The sequence below is a fragment of the Hipposideros armiger genome, unplaced genomic scaffold (genome assembly GCF_001890085.2).
Source record: "Hipposideros armiger isolate ML-2016 unplaced genomic scaffold, ASM189008v1 scaffold_824, whole genome shotgun sequence".
In the NCBI taxonomy this organism is placed as follows: domain Eukaryota; kingdom Metazoa; phylum Chordata; class Mammalia; order Chiroptera; family Hipposideridae; genus Hipposideros; species Hipposideros armiger.
The window spans coordinates 664,191-681,986 of record NW_017732174.1 but is presented as its reverse complement, the minus strand read 5'-3'; the positions used below and the strand labels follow the sequence as shown (position 1 = coordinate 681,986).

Below are 17,796 nucleotides of genomic sequence, written 5' to 3'. Positions count from 1 at the left end.
ATAAATTTGTTATTTATGAGCCACCTAGTCTATATTTTGTTACAGCAACCTGAACCAACTAAGAAAGTTGGTTTTAATTATAACATATTGGTATAACATGTTGGCTTATTAATAATTAAGACGTTTTGCATACACAGTGTCTCACTGTGGAAATAAATTAGTATTGTTCATTCTGATGTTTCAAACTGTTAGTCTTTAAAAAAAGTCTTATATCTGAGAAAACAGCTACACACATTTAAATGTTTCCATTTTTGCAGCAAGTTAACAACTTTATTATAGGTTTGTTTCTTTTGTTCTTGAAACTTTTAAGGATTTAACTAGATCTTGCACGAAATACTACATAATGTTTACCTGTCCCTGGCACAGAGTAAGTACCATGTACAGAAGCACTTTAAAAGGTCAGGTAATTGGGATCTCGGTGTCTCCATTTAAATTTTTTCCCCTTTTTCTTAATGGAGAAGACTGAAGACTTGAAAGGGTAAGTGGACAGCCTAAAGCTGCACAGGCCAGTGAGGTAGTAAATATAAAGGGGCTAGATAAGCCTAAGGGCTGAACAAACAGATTCAGACACTAGGAGGCAGAGCTGAACTAACTTCTCCCAAGGTCCCGCCTCCACCTCTTTGTCCCTGCCCTTATCTGCTCCCCGCCTTCAGGGCCTCATTGTCATTTCGTTTGCCTGGGCTGTGGTGAAGCCATTTCCGCCCTGAGAAGGGTGGGGCGTCAATCTCCTACTCTCGCGAGTACTGGTGGTAGAAAGAGGGAAGATGGTGAACATATTTCTTCCTTGCCCTTTCCCGGGGTTCCGCATCACAGTTCCGCCCTTACTACCCCCACTTCCGGCCAGAAAAGCCACTCCACGCGGAAAACGTGGGGGGGGGAGGGGCGGTCCGTCCCGCTGGAAGCGCCAGAAGTGGCTAGGTCTCTTTCCTGCCCACCCAACTTCTTAACTTCCGCCATCACAGTCTCCTCCGCAGCTGTTCCTTCCAGCCCTGATCAACGAAAACAAAACCAGATCCCGCAGCTCAAGACGGAAACCCTCTCCTCTATTACGCTCCGGGAGAAGCAAGGGTGAGGAAGAAACAAGCTCTCAAGCCCCTGCGTCTAGCTTTTCCCTTTGCCTTCCGCTCCTTCACTTGTTACAAAGCCATAGCGGCGGAAGCGAAGCCACATTCGCCCGGAGAGAGGCGGGGCCGCCTGTTCTAATTCTGCTCTCGCGAGCTCTCGGAACCCTCGCGAGACCCGACGCCCGATTTGTGCGCCCGGGAAACCCCGTTGCTCCCTTTCCCCTGGCTGGCAGCGCGGAGGCCGCACGGTGAGGCGGGTTCTCTGGTACAGGGTGGGCGCGGGGCGTCAGGACCCAACTCCCCATTCCCGAACGCGCGCAAAGGGGCTCCTGGTGTCTGCGCTGGGCGACCCCGCCCCCTGCAGCCGCGGCCACGTGCGAGCGGCAGGCCCGGACATGCCGGGTTAGCGCGGTCCGGAACCGAGACTGGGCCTAGTAGGCAATGGGATGTGCAGAGGCTCTCCAAAATTAGGGACTGGGCTCATACAGCGTCTTCACAGACGCGGGCGGGCAGTGTTAACTGCGGTCCATAAAGACCTTGGGCGTCGGTGAACTCCAGGACTCGAGGCGCCGGGACCGTTAGGGCTCGGAGTTGAAGTAGGGCCTTCGAAAGTCTGGGGAGGGCAGCGGTTTAGGTCGCTTTGGGGCTTGGTCCCGGCCACTGTTGGTCGTCTCCACCAGTCTTCTGTTCACATGCTTGGTTCTTCCGCAGATGCCTGGAGTTACTGTAAAAGACGTGAACCAGCAGGAGTTCGTCAGAGCTCTGGCAGCATTCCTCAAAAAGTGAGTGGGGACTGGGGTTCAAAGTGGGTGGAGGCTGTGATCTTTGCCAGATCTCTCAGGGTACGCAGTGCCATCCTTTAGTAGGGGAGACTTATTGGAGGTCTCAGCGTGGAAGTACACCCTTTCTACCTGAGGCCTGAATTGTATTTGAGTTTCAGCTTCTTTGTTTACGTTTTGGGACACATCCGGCTCCTGTCGTGTTGAGGGGAGGGGATTTAGGGAATGAAGGGGCTTGTGGAGACTCCTGAATTGTGTCTTTCTTAACTGCCTGGATCCCAGGTCCGGGAAGCTGAAAGTCCCTGAATGGGTGGACACTGTCAAGCTGGCCAAGCATAAAGAGCTTGCTCCCTACGATGAGAACTGGTTCTACACACGAGCTGGTAAGGAACTGGGGCCTTCGGCGAGGTGGGGGGAAGCTGAGTGACTCCTGGCACAGACCATTACCTCCTGTTCCCTCTGAGCTCTTAATTCATGCCGCCACCCTGCCCTTCCCCCCCCCAAGATAGCAAGCGAGAAGAAACGTTTAACTCTGTCACTGCATGCTTTGTGTGCCATTCAGTAATTTCATGCTCTGAATCTGTTTCTTCATTTGTTGAGCCTTGAGGGAAACCCAGGGACAAATGAGTGTTTGTATTTTGCTTAGAGATGGTTTGTTTTAGAGACAGGCGTTATTGTCCTTCCTATGTCCATAGGAATCAAGACTCCATGAGTTCAGATTCTTCCCTGCCACTTAATTGCGGGACTTCCATCTGCCTGTGCCTCTTGTGTTCCCATCTCTAAAATGGGGCTATCAATTGCACCAATACAGATTATGGTTGTATCCAATGAGCTTAATACAGTTAAACTACTTTAAAGTACGCATGCCTGTTGCAGAGTAACATTGAAGAGAAGTCAGCCATCTTTATTTTTATTACACAGATCATCACAGTAGCGCTTCCTCTCTCTAGCAAGTCGTTCCTAATTAAGTGGCTGGGGATCTGGCCAGGTCACTTCTTGCTGTAAATATTGACAAGTCCCAAATGCTCAGAAGAAAACCTTACTGTCATCCTCTGATTGTTTGCCAGTCCCCCTCTTATTATTCTTCAGTAATAAGAGCTTGGAAGGATTGCAAGTGTAGCCCCTGACTGGACAGTACTAGTTCTCATCTGTCCTTGGCATTTCAAGTTTCTCTAAACTCACCCCCATGAAGGCTTAACTTGGAGGGTAGCGGGGAGGTCAGTGCTGGATTGTGCTGAGGTGGCAGCTTCTGCACAGGCCTTTATTAAGGGCCCTCAGCCTCTCCAACCTTCCTCCTCTATAAAGTGAGATGCAGGGTTTGGAAATTGACAAAACTTCACAATGGCCTTGAGAAGAATTGGCCTTGGTACAAGTTGCCCAGCACTTCAGAACACATACTTTGTAGATTGGTGGTGCTCTCATGCATCAGATGTCCATGGAGTCCACTCTTGTCAGGCCCTAGACTGGACACAGGTGCCACTATGACTCAGCCACCGCCTCTGATCCCTGAGGACTAAAAGGTTTAACTCTTGTGAGGTGGGAAGAGTGGGTAGCATATCTACTACCCACCCACAACTATGCTTTTAGAAAGAAAATGGGGCTGGTGAAGAGCAGCCGACTTGACTTCCCTGAGCACACAACAGTGATGAGGCCTGGACGAGACCACTGTCCCACCACCCATCTTGGGAAGCGAGGCTGCTTGGTCCTGAATGGTCTTCGGCAGTGCCCCACAAGTCAGTAGGTCAGGGCAGCTTTGTATCTAAAATTAGGAGAAAGACGCATAGTTTTCCCATTTGGTCATGTGAATATACGTCCATATTTTGTTTAATCTGCACCTATCAAAAATCTCCCAAACAGGAACTGGTGCTGTGCTGTTATGTAGTTGATGTCAGGAAGGTTAAGGGACATGTTTGGGGTCTGCCAGCTAGCGGTGCCACACTACACCCCACCCTTGTCATTACTAAAGCAGGGGGCCTCCAGCTCTCTTCCATTGGCAGCATTTCATACTTTACTTTTTAGGTGGGGCGAGATCAACAAGAAATGGAGTTGAGGCTCAGTAATTTACATTTGCTGTGGCCCCTTTCTACCCACCACCATACCTCTTCCCCCATCATCTTAGCACTGGGGTGCATCCTTCACTTGCCTCCTCATCTCCCTTCCTCGGGGGTTTCCAAAGCTCCCTTTTTTTACCTCACTTTCCCAGCTGCTCTATTAGCATAGGGTGGTAGCTCTAGACCAAGGTCTGTTGTGTACATTTTTGTTGGGGACACATCCTCAGCAGAGTTGCAATTGTGACACTATTCAGCCTACAAAATGTAAGGTATTTACTGTCTGGACCCTTACAGGAAATGTTTGCCAACCTCTATTCTAGAGTCTAGAGTTCTCCTTCCTAGTTTAGTGCTCAGCTTATGCTCTGGCCAAGTTGGAGTCATAGGAGACACTCATTTACCAGAGAGGAAACAGGCACAGACAGGTGAAGTGACCCTGGGAGGGCTTGGCAGGCTGACTCCAAAACCAGAGTCTGTGCAGTATTCACTTTTTCCTTTCACTGGGTCCTGGAGGCTTGACCTGTTTTGCCCCCTCCAGGGTTTGGGGCTAATGTGTAGTGGGGGTAGTAGCAGCATTGTGGGGCTGGGATAAATTCTGGAGGCATATAGGAGTCAGTCTGGAGTGGGCAGGTCTTAATCTCAGGTGTGGGGGATAAAGAGGGCAGGGCATTCCTAAGGGTGGTCCAGAACAGGGGTAGAGCTAGGAGTAAGGAGTCCCCGGGCAGTGGCATAGGGTGAGGGGCGAGGTAGGGCTAGAAAGAACCTGTGTTTACAGAGTAGAGACCTCTGCTGTAAGAGGATAAGCAGTGTCCAGGGAAGACCACTTGTAAAGGGGGCAGTGCCATGCGGCCCCAGATAAGCCTCTTGATTTCTGGATTCTCAGAAGGGCCTGCTTGGGAAGGGGGTGAGAATCCAGTGTCTGTCTTGGACATCTGGTAGTGAGCAGCTGCTGAACTGGGACACCTGAGTGCATTTTATTATAGGATGGAGGCTGGTCTGTCCTACCCCTGCACAGGGCTGCTGTGTTAGTGGAAGGAACGACTTCTGGGAGGCATTGCAGGAGCAAGTCAAGGAATGAATCAAGGTCAGGAAAGTTTTGTTTGTTTTGGGGAGATTGTGTTTTTTTCCCCCCTTAGAAATTGAACAGAGAAAGGTCAAGGGCAAAATACATCTGGGAGTCTTTATTCCCCGCTTTATGACTCAATAGGGTCAGGATGGGGCCACGAATCTGAACTTAAAACCAGCAGTTGAGACGCTGAGCTGTGAAGACATTTTCAAGGTGTTGCTTGGTCTGCCACATGCTTGAGTGAAGTATGACCCTTATCACCTGGTGGCCTAGTGGGACACACCGCTGACCTCCCTTCACTAGACTCTCAGTGGGTTGGATGAGCCTTTATGGTCTCTCCACAGTTTGAGGTAGAGTGATTCCTGAACAAGATTTCCCAAGAGGGGTGGGTTGCCACCCCAAGGAGCAGAAGGTCTTTGGAGGGACTGAAGGAGATGCCATTTGTGACAGCACCCAGCTCACTATGGTCCTCATAAACACCAGCTGGATGGCTTGGATTTGTGTGGTTACAGCACCACTTCAGAAGGTGGGGCTGGGGGCTGGGTCTCAAGGGCTTAGGAGAGGAGGGTGAGAAAGGTCAGTATTTTATAGAACTCAGTTTTTTGACTGTTAAAGCTTCCAAGTTGTGAAGTTAATACGTTTCTCCCTTGTACTATCTGACAGCATACCAGGTAATTTTATACAGTGTTAAGAAAATTTAAACCCACCCGACCCCATTGAAGAAACTTAGTTAGGCTTTACTGGAGTTCATTCGCTGCCAGCCACTGCTTAAGATTTAAGTAAGCCGTTTACTTCAGAAACACCACAAACCTGAAAGGTGGGTGGACTCTCACAGCTGACGAGGAGTGGTGTTGAAATTCAAACCCTGTCTACCAGATAGCTCAGGACTTGGCCACCCCTTTCCATGTCAAGCTCAGGCCAGCACTGATCCTAGCTCGGCGAGACCGAGTTTGGATGTCCCATTTCTCATGCTCAGCCTCTTCTGGCATCTTTGTACATAGGAATGTTCATCTTACCCTTCCCTTAGTCTGTCCTCTTCCCCAATCCTGGGTACAGCCCTAGTGGGAGAGCAGATCTCCACCCAGAACCAGGGCATGGCCAATGACGGATGCAAGAGGGGTGGCGTTTGGTGTTGGGCATTTGCACTGGTCTTAAAGGGTGGGGTTTTCCAGGGATGTCATTCTCTTGGTCAAAAGATGGTAGGTGGTGGTGACAAGTCAAGGGATAAGAACCCCTGCATCCACAGAGCGGGTGATACACTTATACCAAGTGTGACTCTTCATCCTGGCAGGCAGTAGGTGGTTTGGTGCCTGGAAGAGGGGCAGTGTAGAGGGTAAGGTGAGGGGGAAGATTGGCATAGAAAGAACCAAAGAAAGTGGGTTGTTTGGTTGGGTGGATTTTTTTTGGTTGGTTTTTGGTTTTTGGTTTTTTGGGGTTTTTTTAAGATTTTATTGGGGAATCGGGGAAGGGGAACAGACAAGTTGCTGTCCTTTTGTTCTTCAGTCTAGTTTGAAGGACTTCGCTTCACTGGCCCATGTTGGTATTGTCATTGCAGTCTTCCCGGGTGAGGCAGCCGCCTGCCAGCTAGCCCCACGGCAGCCCAGCTCCAGGTCGAGCTGTTGTTCACCATCTTAGCTGTAGAGGGCACTGTCACTGGCCCTCATATGTGGGATCCAAACCAGGGCCCTGCTGCTCAGAGCTGGCATCCCAAGCCAACTCCCAAGCAACGCACCTCTCGGCCAGCCCGAGAGTGGTTTTTAAGTGAGCAGATGCTGCAGGGAGAGAGACCGCAGAGAGGCTGCACAGTTGGCTCCAAGAAGCCCATGGCTATATCTGAAGACAATCAGGGCAGGAGGGGACTGGGAACAAGTGTGGAACTGCTAGGAACAGCAGCTGGAAGGGAGGAATAACCCATCCTCAGCTCAGCACTGGAGGGTCATGGATGTGGCCCGGCAGCAGGCTCTTAGTAGCAAGTAGTTACAACATTCTGGGTGGCCTGGAGTCCCTGCCTTTGAGCTCCCAACCAAGCAGGGCCATGTGATGACTGAAGTCTGGGTACGTCAGTCCCAGTTCTTCGAACCTCAGTGGCCTCCTGAGGTGGTAAACCAGAACAGTCTCGAGGAGCTCTCCCTCCAGAGCTGTGCCTCATAAGGCCAGTAAGTACCCTTGGAAGCCTGTTTTCTTTTTCTTTAAAGGAGAACAGCACTTGACACATTCATGTGTAACGTATTCACAATAACCCTGGTCTGAAGGATCGTTACTCTTGGTTCTCAGATGAGGGTAGGTGACTTGCCATGGCCACACAGTCAGGCCAGCTCCTAAGGCTGTCTTAATACCTCAGAGAATGTGAAAAGCAGGTGGCACAGAGCCTGGCAGGCAAGTGCTCCACATGAGCAGATGTGTGAGAGCATTTCCAAGGAGCCTAGCCCGGTGGACCAGGGACTTTCCTAAACCAGTCTAGGGACAAGAGCCTCTGTTTCCACGGAGGGGTGGATGCACAGTCCAGGTTGTGGTCTTGGCCCTGCCTCCTTATTACCCCCAAGATTGCTAGGGCTGAGGGAGCTCAGAGCTGCACTCGAGTGGCAATAGGTCCCTTCTCTACTCTTCTGCCCCTTAGGCTTACAGCAATGGACAGTCGTGGCTTAAAACATTTGTTAGGCTCTACCCACAGACCGTCGGGTTCAGCTTCACAGCACAACAGCTAAGAAGGTTGGCCAGGGGTGGGGGGTTCCCTGCCCAGTTACATTGCTGTAGCAGTCCCTCCACTGTTAGGGTGTCCCTGCCTCCTGGGCTGGCCATGGGACGTGGGGGTGGGGGTCAGATACTCGGTCTTGGTGTGTGTGCTCAGTTTTCCTGGCTATAAAATAGCTGCCCCACACATAACTATATACGTGTGACCTTGAGCGAAGCCCTTCCCCAGCCTGCCTCAGCTGTGGAGAGGAGTCTTCTCTGCCTGAGAAGGGTCCTGTCTCCCCTCGCACCCCACCCAGCTTCCACAGCACGGCACCTGTACCTCCGCGGTGGTGCTGGGGTCGGCTCCATGACCAAGATCTATGGAGGGCGGCAGAGAAATGGTGTCATGCCCAGCCACTTCAGCAGAGGCTCCAAGAGCGTGGCCCGTCGTGTCCTCCAAGCCCTGGAGGGGCTGAAGATGGTGGAAAAGGACCAGGATGGGTGAGCAAGGGAGGTGATGGAGGAGCCCTTGGGTCCAGATCACTGATAATGAAGTTGGCGAGGGCCATCTTAGTCCCCCCATGTAGAGAGGTGTGGGTCTGTCCCTGCACAGTCTGCGCCTGCCTCTCAGGTGGGCAAGGATTCTGCAGAAAAGCAAACAGCCAAGGGCTCCACCCGACCACTGTAGCTGACTACCCCGGGCTCCAGGAAGGTAATTTAGTGACTGTCCACTTTCATTAGCCTGCTCGTTAACTTTTCCCAATTGATTTTTCGGGGCTTTTGATCTAATGCTTGCACAAATGACACCCCATCAGCTTCTGGGGGCGGGGGAGGCTCCCACTCCTGCCCCCAGCTTGTTAGAATGCAACTCGTAGGGACTCCGTCAGTGGGACTTGGCTGGCAGCATGTGGTCCCATGGCCAGGTGCCTTTTTGGGAAGCCTGGCTTCCATCCAAAAGGGGCCTGACAGGGAAGGAGTTGCAAGCCTGCGCTCACCAGGGCCTGCATGACCCTTCTCTCCCCCAGGGGCCGCAAACTGACACCTCAGGGACAGAGAGATCTGGACAGAATCGCCGGACAGGTGAGGCCTGGCTGCAGGCTGGGGCTGGGTCCCTCAATCACTGCCTTGGTGTTTCCTGAGCCTGGGCTTCGTCAGATCAGAATTTCCTCTCCTGGAAGATAGGCACAGCCCAGGCTGGTGGGAGTCAAAGGAGGGCTTCCTGGGGAGCGGGCAGGAGAAAGCATTTAACTGACTTCTTGCTGGAGCTGGATAGAAATGTGGGTGCCCAGGGTAAAGGGAAACCGTGGTGCCGCTGGGCTGCTGCTTGTTCAGGTCCTGCTCCTGCATACAACTCCCTCTTTCCAGGTCAGCCTTCCACCGATTCTGGCTGCACGTTTCCTCATTCTTCATGCTTATTGAGCACCAGATGGGGGAGGTGGGCAGGCTGGCTCAGGACTCAGGTCTCCATTCAGATGACTGACTGACTGGACACTGGTACAGAGCTGATTGAGCTGGAGCCAGTCTCCCTGTCTAGAGTGATCTCTTGCCTACCACCTCAGAGGGTAGTGGTGAGGATTCAGCGAACTACGTAAGCAGGAGCCCCCAGGGTCTGGCGTAAACCCAACTGTTGGTTTCTTTCTGTATCATTGCCTCAGGCCTCCTAGCCTTGCAGTATTGAGTCACTTAGTCAAGTGTCAGAAAAGAAAGGAAGGTGTCAGCCCTTTAAGAGTCAGGGGTGACCTGAAAGGAGGTGAGCTTTTCCAGAGCAGGGCCTGGCGCAGACATCGGTGTGGATGCACAGGGCATTGAGCAGTATTGGAATCCCACTCCAGCATTCCTTTCCTTGAGTCCCAGTCTGTAAAATGGGGAAATATCTGGGGTTGTGAGGATTAAATGATTACAAATCAGGACGCCTGGTGTCCTGTGGGCAGTGGGTAGCTAAGTACAAAGTGCTGGAACACAGACCCCGTAGATGATCTTAATTACTCTTCCATCTTTTCCCACAGGTGGCAGCTGCCAACAAGAAGCATTAGAACAAATGATGCTGGGTTAATAAATTGCCTCATTCGTAATTCTGGTCCGGCCGGGTCTCTTGATTGGCTGCTGCTCTTACGTTTGAGGGCATGAGGAAGGAGCACTTCCCTTCCCTTGTGAAAGAAAAGGCCCATGGGTCCCTGGGTGGCTGTGGCTGCCAAAGCCTGAGGCCCAGCCTTCCCAGTTCAAACAGTTCTGCCCCAAGTGGGCAAGATTTCCAAGCTGGTCGGTGGGTGGGCCAGGACCCAGAAGTCCTTCAGTCTCCCCCATATCCTGCCTTTGCAGTTCTCTGGAAAAAGAAACTGAAAGAAGTGGCTGTTTTAAGTTGGTGCCTGGGCCACTGAGACTAAGCAGGAGGGGCCCTGGGGCTCAGATGCCTTTGCCTTGGAGGTGGATGAGGACATGGCCTTCACACAGAGGGAGTTGTGGGGGCCTGCTATGTACCTCCTTTCTCTGGCCTACACGAGTAGGATAGTTCTGCCTGAGCTTTCACTTTTTTGCCATCTCGGTGGCCTTGTGCCCTGCTGTGAAATGGAGCTAGTTGTACCCACCTTGGAGTTGGGTTGGGTTATTCTTCAGAGGTCCCAAGGAGCAGGCTGGGACCTGACTGCCACTTAACACCCTGCAAGGGAAGGGACCGCGAGGCACCTGCACGGAAGCTAAGCTCGGGCTCCCATCGTCACAGCCTACACAGCGACTGGCTCTCGGCTCCAGTCGGGCGGGAGCTCCGCCTGTGACAGCCCTTGGTCTGGGCGGCAGAACCAAAGGATGCCCAATGGGCATGTGCCCAGCGGTGGAGGGACAAGTTTGGGAAGGTACACCTTACTGCCCCATGTGACCCGACCCACCTCCCAGCTGGAGAACCAAAATGCTGGGCTTGGCTGAGGTTGCCCCAGTCGAAGATACTGGGCATTTCCTTCCAGTGCCAAGCCTGGGTTTCAAACAACAAATGGGTTCAAATTCCAACTCTGCCCCTAATTCTGTGCGACCCTGAGCAACTTCTTCCCCCAGACCCACTGATCCTGTTTGCAACTCTGCGTACTCCAGAGGGTTTCAGAACATTATACCATGTAGATAGTTCCTTTGGCTCTGGGCAGCAACACCAAACGGCCATTTGGTGTTAACCAAACTTGTTGAAAGTGGGAAGAATATCAAACCGAACAGTCCTACACTCCGTGAGGAATGAAACTGTCATCCCTTCCAGCTCAGGAGTTCGTCAGTGCTGGAAAATTTGTACTGAACAAATAGAGCCTATCACATGCAAGGAGCTTTATAAATACTATATAGACCATCACAGCGCAACCCTGTGAAGTAGGTGCCAAAAAGCACCTGTAGTTTGGAGAATGAGAAAGTCACAGTTTGGGTAATATACCTGATGTCCCATATCTAGGGGGGTGGCAACGCCAGCATTTGAACCCAGACAACCTGGCTCTAGCCACTACATTGCACTGTCCCTTGGAAGTGAAAATGAGGCACAAAGGGTTATGCTCCTGGGGATGGCGATGGGCCTGGAACTCCTGGGCCCAGTTTCCTCTTTTGCCAATTGAGATTGAAGACATTTTCGAGTTGCTGTGAGAACGCAATGCCAAGCATTTGGTTGCCACGCACAGCCCCAGGCACCAGGGGTGCTGGATGAATGGGAGGTGGAGGTGCCCAGACTTGCCTCCCGGGCCTGAGAGGGCCAGCAATCCTGCAGACGCGCCTCTCCACCGCTAGGGGGAAGTCGAGGGCCTGGAAACGGCCTGCAACCGAGGGATAGAGAAGGAGGTGAATTCCTAGGGCTGTAGCATCTAAACCCAGGTTTCTGCCTAGGAGAGGATCATAAGGAGGAACTGAAGCACAGAGGGGCTAATGACCTGCTACAGATTGAGAGTTCCAACAGAACACCTGGGTCCTTGGAAGAGCAGAGGGCCCCAGGGCCAGAGAAGGGGATCTGTGCCAAGCATTGTGCAATATTCTCACAGCCTCACAAAGTGGAGGGATTGTGCCAAGATTACAGGAGGAGAAACTGAGGCTCAGACCAGTCAGTTGGCAGAGCTGAGATTCAAACGCAGGAATCGTGACTCAAGGCCCATGCTCTTCTGTGTGGGCGACAGTTGCTTTATAAAAAATAATGAAACATTTCAAGCACACAAAACAGTATACATAATAGTGTAACAAAGACTCATGAGCCCACCACCCAGCTTAAGAAATAAAACGACATAAAATGGAGACAGATAAAGCCCTCTGTGTACCCTGCCCAGTCAAACCTCCTGGCTTCCCCCAGCAGTAAACCTCTCTCAGGAATTGGGTGTTACTCCCCTGCAAGGTTCTACACCTTCACTACAGATGCATGTGTCCCTAACAGCACACGGTGTTGTTTTGCTTTTTGAAAACCAGTCAACTGTATCATGCTACAATATCTTTTTTCTCATTTTTGTGTTCTCAGATGTAGCCTTGTGAAGCCCCACCTTTTCTCCTGCTGTGTACTACTTCATTGGCTGACTCTACCACAATGTATGCATCCGTTCTCCTGTAAATGGGCTTTCATTTGTTTCCCAGTTTTTGCTACCAAAAATCTCCCTGCAATGAATTTTTTCCTGTGTGTCTTCGCGCATGTGTGTGTGTGTGTGTGTGTGTGTGTGTGCCTGTGATGGTCCCCTAACTGCTCACAAACATTTCAACAACCTTATATCATTCCCCATCTCAAGCCCTCAGGCCTCATTTTCCTCCTAGTTGACCTAAAATAATACTAAAAGGAACCTGGGCACACACAGCGATTTTGAATCCCTGCTCCACAACCAGACTGTATAACACTGGGCAAATGACAGTGACACTCCCCTTTACTGGCCTCAGTTTCCTCCTCTGTAAAATGGGGTGGGGGGCTACCTTGCCCACTTGTGGGGAAGCTGAAATGAAAGAACGTCAAGAAGGGGCCAGCCAAGTGGCACGTTGGTTAAGAGCTGGCTTGGGACGCCAGAGGGCCCCGGTTCGGATCCCACATATGAGGGCCAGTGACACTGCCCTCTACAGCTAAGATGCTGAACAACAGCTCAACCTGGAGCTGGGCTGCCATGGGTCGCCAGCGACAGCATAGGCTGCAGTTCCCTGCTGCAGTGGGTTGTCATGGGCTACTGTGTGTAGCCAGCAGCCAGCGTGAGCGGCCAGCAGCCACAGTGAGCGGCCGTCCAGAAGCCGGCGACTGATCTGCCTCGCCCAGGAAGAGCGCAATGATGGTGCCAACTTGGGCCAGTGAAGCAACGTCCTCCACAACTAGACTGAAGAACAAAAACAACAGCAACTTGTTTGTTCCCCTTCCCCCAATTCCCCAGTGCTGTTCCCATCCAATTCCCCAATAAAAATCTTTAAAAAAAAAAAAAAAGAAGAAGAAAAGAAAGAGCCCATCACGGCTGTAACTCCTTGGGTACCAAAAATATCATCTCGTGTCACAACTCCAGGGAGATATTTTTATCCTCATTTCTTGGATTAAAAATGCCAAGACGGGGCCGGCCGAGTGGCTCAGTTGGTTAAGAGCTCGCTCAAGAGTGCGAGCTCTGAGCAACAGAGTCGCCGGTTTGATTTCCAACCCGAGCTGAGCTGAGCTGCCCGTGAGCTGCCAACAGGTGGCAGGATGGCTCAGCTAAAAAAAACAAAAAAAAATGCCAAGACTTGTGGGGGTAGCCAGTTAGCTCAGGTGGTTAGAACACAGTGCTCATAACACCAAGGTTGCCGGTTTGATCCCCGCATGGGCCATGGAGCTGCGCCTTCCACAACTAGATTGACTTGGAGCTGATGGGTCCTGGAAAAAAACACTGTTCTCCAATAAAATCCTTTTTAATAATTATAATAATAATTTTTTTAAAGAGCTAGGGCAGCCAGGTGGCTCAGTTGATTAGAGGACAAGCTCTGAGCAACAGGGTTGCCGGTTCGATTCCTACATGGGCCAGTGAGCTGAGCCCTCTGCAAGTAGATCAAAGACAAAGACTTGAGCTGAGCTGCAGCTGAGCTGCTGGTGGGCGGCCGGATGGCTCAGTTGGTTAGAACGCTGTGCCTCTAACAAGGTTGCCGGTTCGACTCCCGCATGGGATGATGGGCTGCACCCCCTCCGCAACTAGATTGAAAACAGCGACTGGACTTAGAGCTGAGCTGCGCCTTCCACAGCTAAGACTGAAGGACAACAGCTTGACTTGGAGCTGATGGGTCCTGGGAAAAACACACTGTTCCCCAACAAAGTTTTATAAAAAAAAATGCCAAGACTTGGAAAGAGAAGCCACCACTTAGTCATAGAGCCAGTCGCCTGCCTCATTTATTCCTTGTGAGCATTAATAGTAACCAACATTTACTGAGCACCTACTATGTGCCAGGTGCTGTCTTCAGGGCTGTGCATCACAGCCCCTTTAAATCCTAGTTTCCAGTCCCACAAAGTGAGGACACAGAGGCTCAGACAGGGGACATGTTTTGCCCAAGGCCAGTAAGGTACAAAGACGAAGCTCAGAGTCACTGTCCTGTCTGCCTACACGCAGCAGCAGGCGCCCCGAACTCTGGCTCTTTCAGGCTTCTGGCCCAGGGCTTGCCAGTGACAAGACAGGCCTTGAATTGGCCTTTTCTCCCCAACCAAGCAACCTCCCCTCAGGGGAATTGTGGCCACCACAGGTGCAGGGAGCAGTTCCTCTCCACTTACATCCTGAAGCACACTGGCAGGGGGCCGTCCCCTGGCCTGACAGCTGAAGGGCCCAGCAGTGGGGCCAGTGGAGCTGATCTCCTCCGGCAGGGCTGGGCAGGAAGTGGGGTGGAGTTTGGGGCCCACCGAGGTAGGATCTAGTACCCCAGAACTGCTGCAGCCCAGACGAACCAACCCACTGGGAGAAGATGCCTGGGGGTCCCGGAGTCCTCCAAGCCCCACCTGCCACCATCTTCCTCCTGTTGATCTCTGCTGCTGGCCTGGGTACAGGCCTGGGTATGTGATAACAGGCTGTTGCTGGGTGGAGGGGGTCGGTGACCCGGGAGGATGGAGAGGGGCACAGGCGGAGGGCCAACAGGGGAGCAGAGAGGAGCCAGCAGGAGGGGAGTTGGGAAATGCCCCTGTAGAAACTGTGTCTGTCTGGTTGACTGTACCAAGCAGACCTATGGGAGGCTGGAAGAGGCTTGGTGACATTGAAGGGACATCCGCTGCCTCATGGAGGGAGACAGGGGCTAGAGGTGCCTTCCCCACCCCCTCTTCTCTGCAGGTCAAAATAAGGAACTAAGGTTACCCTTGACTAAGCTTCCGAGGTGGGGGCAGGAGGAAACTTGGGGAGTGCTCAGCTTTCTCTTTGTCTGCCTTGAACCCCAGTCACTCCCCTGTGTAGGAAGGCCCGCCTCAGTGCTAGGGGAGGGGCGCCTCATTGCACCCCCGCTTCGCTAGCCTCCCCCAGCGATACCAGCGGGCAGGGCTGTGACTGCCTATTTGACCAAGGAGTTCAGAGAGGCAGTTGATCACCCAAGGTTACACTGGGAGCCCAGATTGGAGCCCGTGACCCTAAGGTTGCTGCCTCCTTCCCCACCCCTTCCTCCTCTCTTCCTCACCTCCCCGCTTCCCTCTCCAGAAGAGGCAGAACAGCCTTGTGGATTGGCCTGGGGCACTGAAAGCTGGGGCTTCCCGGAGCAGTCAGGCTGGGCTGCTCTCGGCTCCCTCTCACCACCCATCCTGCTGAGGCCCTTCCCTAACCCCCCAGCCCAGTCCAAGGACTGAACTCACCGGACCCCTAGGTTGACACAAGTTACAGAGAATGAGGGGCAGGCTCAGAGACACAGAACGGCAGACCCGAAGACTGGCAGGAGAAAGCCCAGGGGGCCGAGGTTTGAACCCCCAGCCACTCCTGCTACCCTGAGCCTCCGCTGTCCCATCTGAAAAATGGGACAATGAAACTACTAAGAGTTTTGTGAAGGTTACACAAGATAAAGTGCCAGGTGCAGGGCAGGACTGGGGCTGGGGCAGGGAGAGTAGGCCAGGAAGGCCTTCAGGAGGAGGTGATGTCCAAACTGATTCTGCAAGAAGCTGCCTGGGCAGGGGCACTCTGGCACTACAGAACCAAGTTCCAAATGCCAGCGAGTTCAGGGGGACCAAAGCACAGAGTGGGCATGGGGAGGGTGGCAAGAGGTGGGACTAGAGAGGGGAGTGGGGATCCCCAGGTGTGTCACCACCCCAGGTATCTTACTCTCCTCCCCTAGGATGTCCTCTTCCCCCAAGGTGTGTCCTCTGTCTCCTCCCAGGGGTGTCTCTCTCTCCTCCCTTAGGTACCCCCCATTCCCCCTCCCCACATCCTGTGTCCTCTGTCCCCTGTCGTCCCCCACCCAGGAGTGTCCTTATACTCCCTCCACACACACCCAGGAGTGCTGCAGCTGCAGAGGCCAGGGCTGGGGCCTGTGTCCCTATCCAGAGTCCCTGACCTACCCACCTCTCCACAGGCTCCAAGAGCCAGACCCTGTGGGTGAAGTGGGGCCCGGCATCACTGACGGTGTCCATGGGAAGCACGGTCGACCTCCCGTGCTGGTACAATAACAGCCGCTCTGGCAGCAACCAAAATGTCACATGGTGGCGCATCCTCGGAAGCAACTACACGTGGCCCCCTAAATTGATTGGCCACGGCAAGGGCCTGAATGGTGAACTGACCCTGGAATCGGTGAACAGGAGCGATGCGGGCATATACAGGTGCCAAATCAAATATGACAATAATGTCCTGCGCTCCTGTGGCACCTACCTCCGTGTGCGCGGTGAGTGGCAGTCCTGACTCCAGGGTCCCACCACTTTGCAGCTGGGGACTCCAGGTTTCCTGTCTGTGAGGTGGGGACGGAGCCATTGCCTGCATTGTGGGCATCCTCACTCCCTGCTCGCACACGCTGACCCATTTCCCATCTGCAGGGTGGGGGCCTCAGTGGGGCCTTGCGAGGGGTGGGGCCGGGGCGCCAGGGCTCTGAGCAGCACCCCTCCTCACAGAGTCGAACCCCGAACCCTTCCTGGCCATGGGGGAGAGCACCAAGAACAACATCATCACAGCCGAGGGGATTATCCTGCTGTTCTGTGCGGTGGTGCCTGGGACACTGTTGCTGTTCAGGGTGAGCCACCTGGGACTGGGACCCTGGCATCTGAGGGTCCCCACATAAAGCTCGGGAGAATAATACACCCATCTCACAGGGGACTTGGCGGGTAAATGAATTACTACAATAACAGGGTTTTAAATGGTACTGGTGGGCGGCACCCTTGCTCAGTCTTCCCGCAGGGCTGTCCTCACTGCCCTTCTCTAGGGATGTTCTCACGCTACCCCCGCTCTCCCTGGGCAAGTTGTCTCACTCTATCCCCCAAGGGTGCTATATTCTCCCCCGACCCAAGAGTAATGTGGCCCTCCAGATGTCGCCAAGGCCAGGGAAGAAGATGGGGCCTGGGGTCCTCCCAGAGTCTCTGATGTGCACAAGCCTCTCTTTAGGCCACAGGACTACAGCCATTTACTACGTTTGTTGTTACACATGGAGAACAATTAGGCAGGGGAGAGAACCAAAAGGACACTGACTTGGACCCAGGGAGACATGCCACTTACCCAATATGTGGCTTTGAGCATGCCCCTTACCAGCTCTAGTAAAGCATCTCCTGGCAGCCAGGCGGCCCTACAAACATATTCTCCCCCCACGGCCCCTCACTGAGGCTCCCAACCCTCCACAGAAACGATGGCAGAACATGAAGTTCGGGGTGGATGCCCGGGATGACTATGAAGATGAAAATCTTTATGAGGTGAGTGGAGGGCGGGGACAGATTAGGGGCAGGTGTCTTAGGTGTCTCATGGTGGGTCCTCATGGGGTTGGCTGGGGCCAGGGACCCAGGCATCAAGGTACTGAGACCCACCAACTGTTTGCACCCCAGGGCCTGAACCTCGATGACTGCTCTATGTATGAGGACATCTCCCGGGGCCTCCAGGGCACATACCAGGATGTGGGGAGCCTCCACATCGGAGATGTCCAGCTGGAGAAGCCGTGATAGTGAACAGCCCGGCTGCCCCTGCCTGCCGTGCTCCCAACTCCACCGTCTCTTCCCGTTGAACCAGTTCTTTTCACAATCTTTCTCAAGAGTGTCCTGCATCAACTTCCCTATTAGGAGTGTTCTCTGCTTTTGCTCCCTCTAG

At 53.0% G+C, this 17,796-nt stretch overlaps 2 protein-coding genes across 3 annotated transcripts; both read left to right on the top strand.

The window, feature by feature from the left end:
• The first annotated feature begins 1,174 nt into the window (after positions 1-1,174).
• On the top strand, positions 1,175-9,702 carry RPS19 (ribosomal protein S19). Of its 2 annotated transcripts, none has more exons than XM_019629078.1 (6): positions 1,175-1,312; positions 1,776-1,846; positions 2,126-2,226; positions 7,948-8,131; positions 8,656-8,710; positions 8,996-9,182. In XM_019629078.1, the coding sequence occupies exons 2-6, from the start codon at positions 1,776-1,778 to the stop codon at positions 9,047-9,049; spliced, it is 465 nt and encodes a 154-aa protein (XP_019484623.1). In that variant the 5' UTR covers positions 1,175-1,312; the 3' UTR covers positions 9,050-9,182. The 2 variants fall into 2 exon arrangements, with proteins under 2 accessions (XP_019484623.1, XP_019484624.1); XM_019629079.1 differs by lacking the exon at positions 8,996-9,182 and adding an exon at positions 9,637-9,702 and having other exon boundaries at positions 1,200-1,312.
• Positions 9,703-14,346: 4,644 nt separating this feature from the next.
• On the top strand, positions 14,347-17,790 carry CD79A (CD79a molecule). The gene is made up of 5 exons (XM_019629021.1): positions 14,347-14,600; positions 16,091-16,396; positions 16,620-16,738; positions 17,340-17,408; positions 17,538-17,790. Exons 1-5 carry the CDS (start codon positions 14,513-14,515, stop codon positions 17,649-17,651), a joined length of 696 nt encoding a protein of 231 aa, XP_019484566.1. The 5' UTR covers positions 14,347-14,512; the 3' UTR covers positions 17,652-17,790.
• Positions 17,791-17,796: the final 6 nt, after the last annotated feature.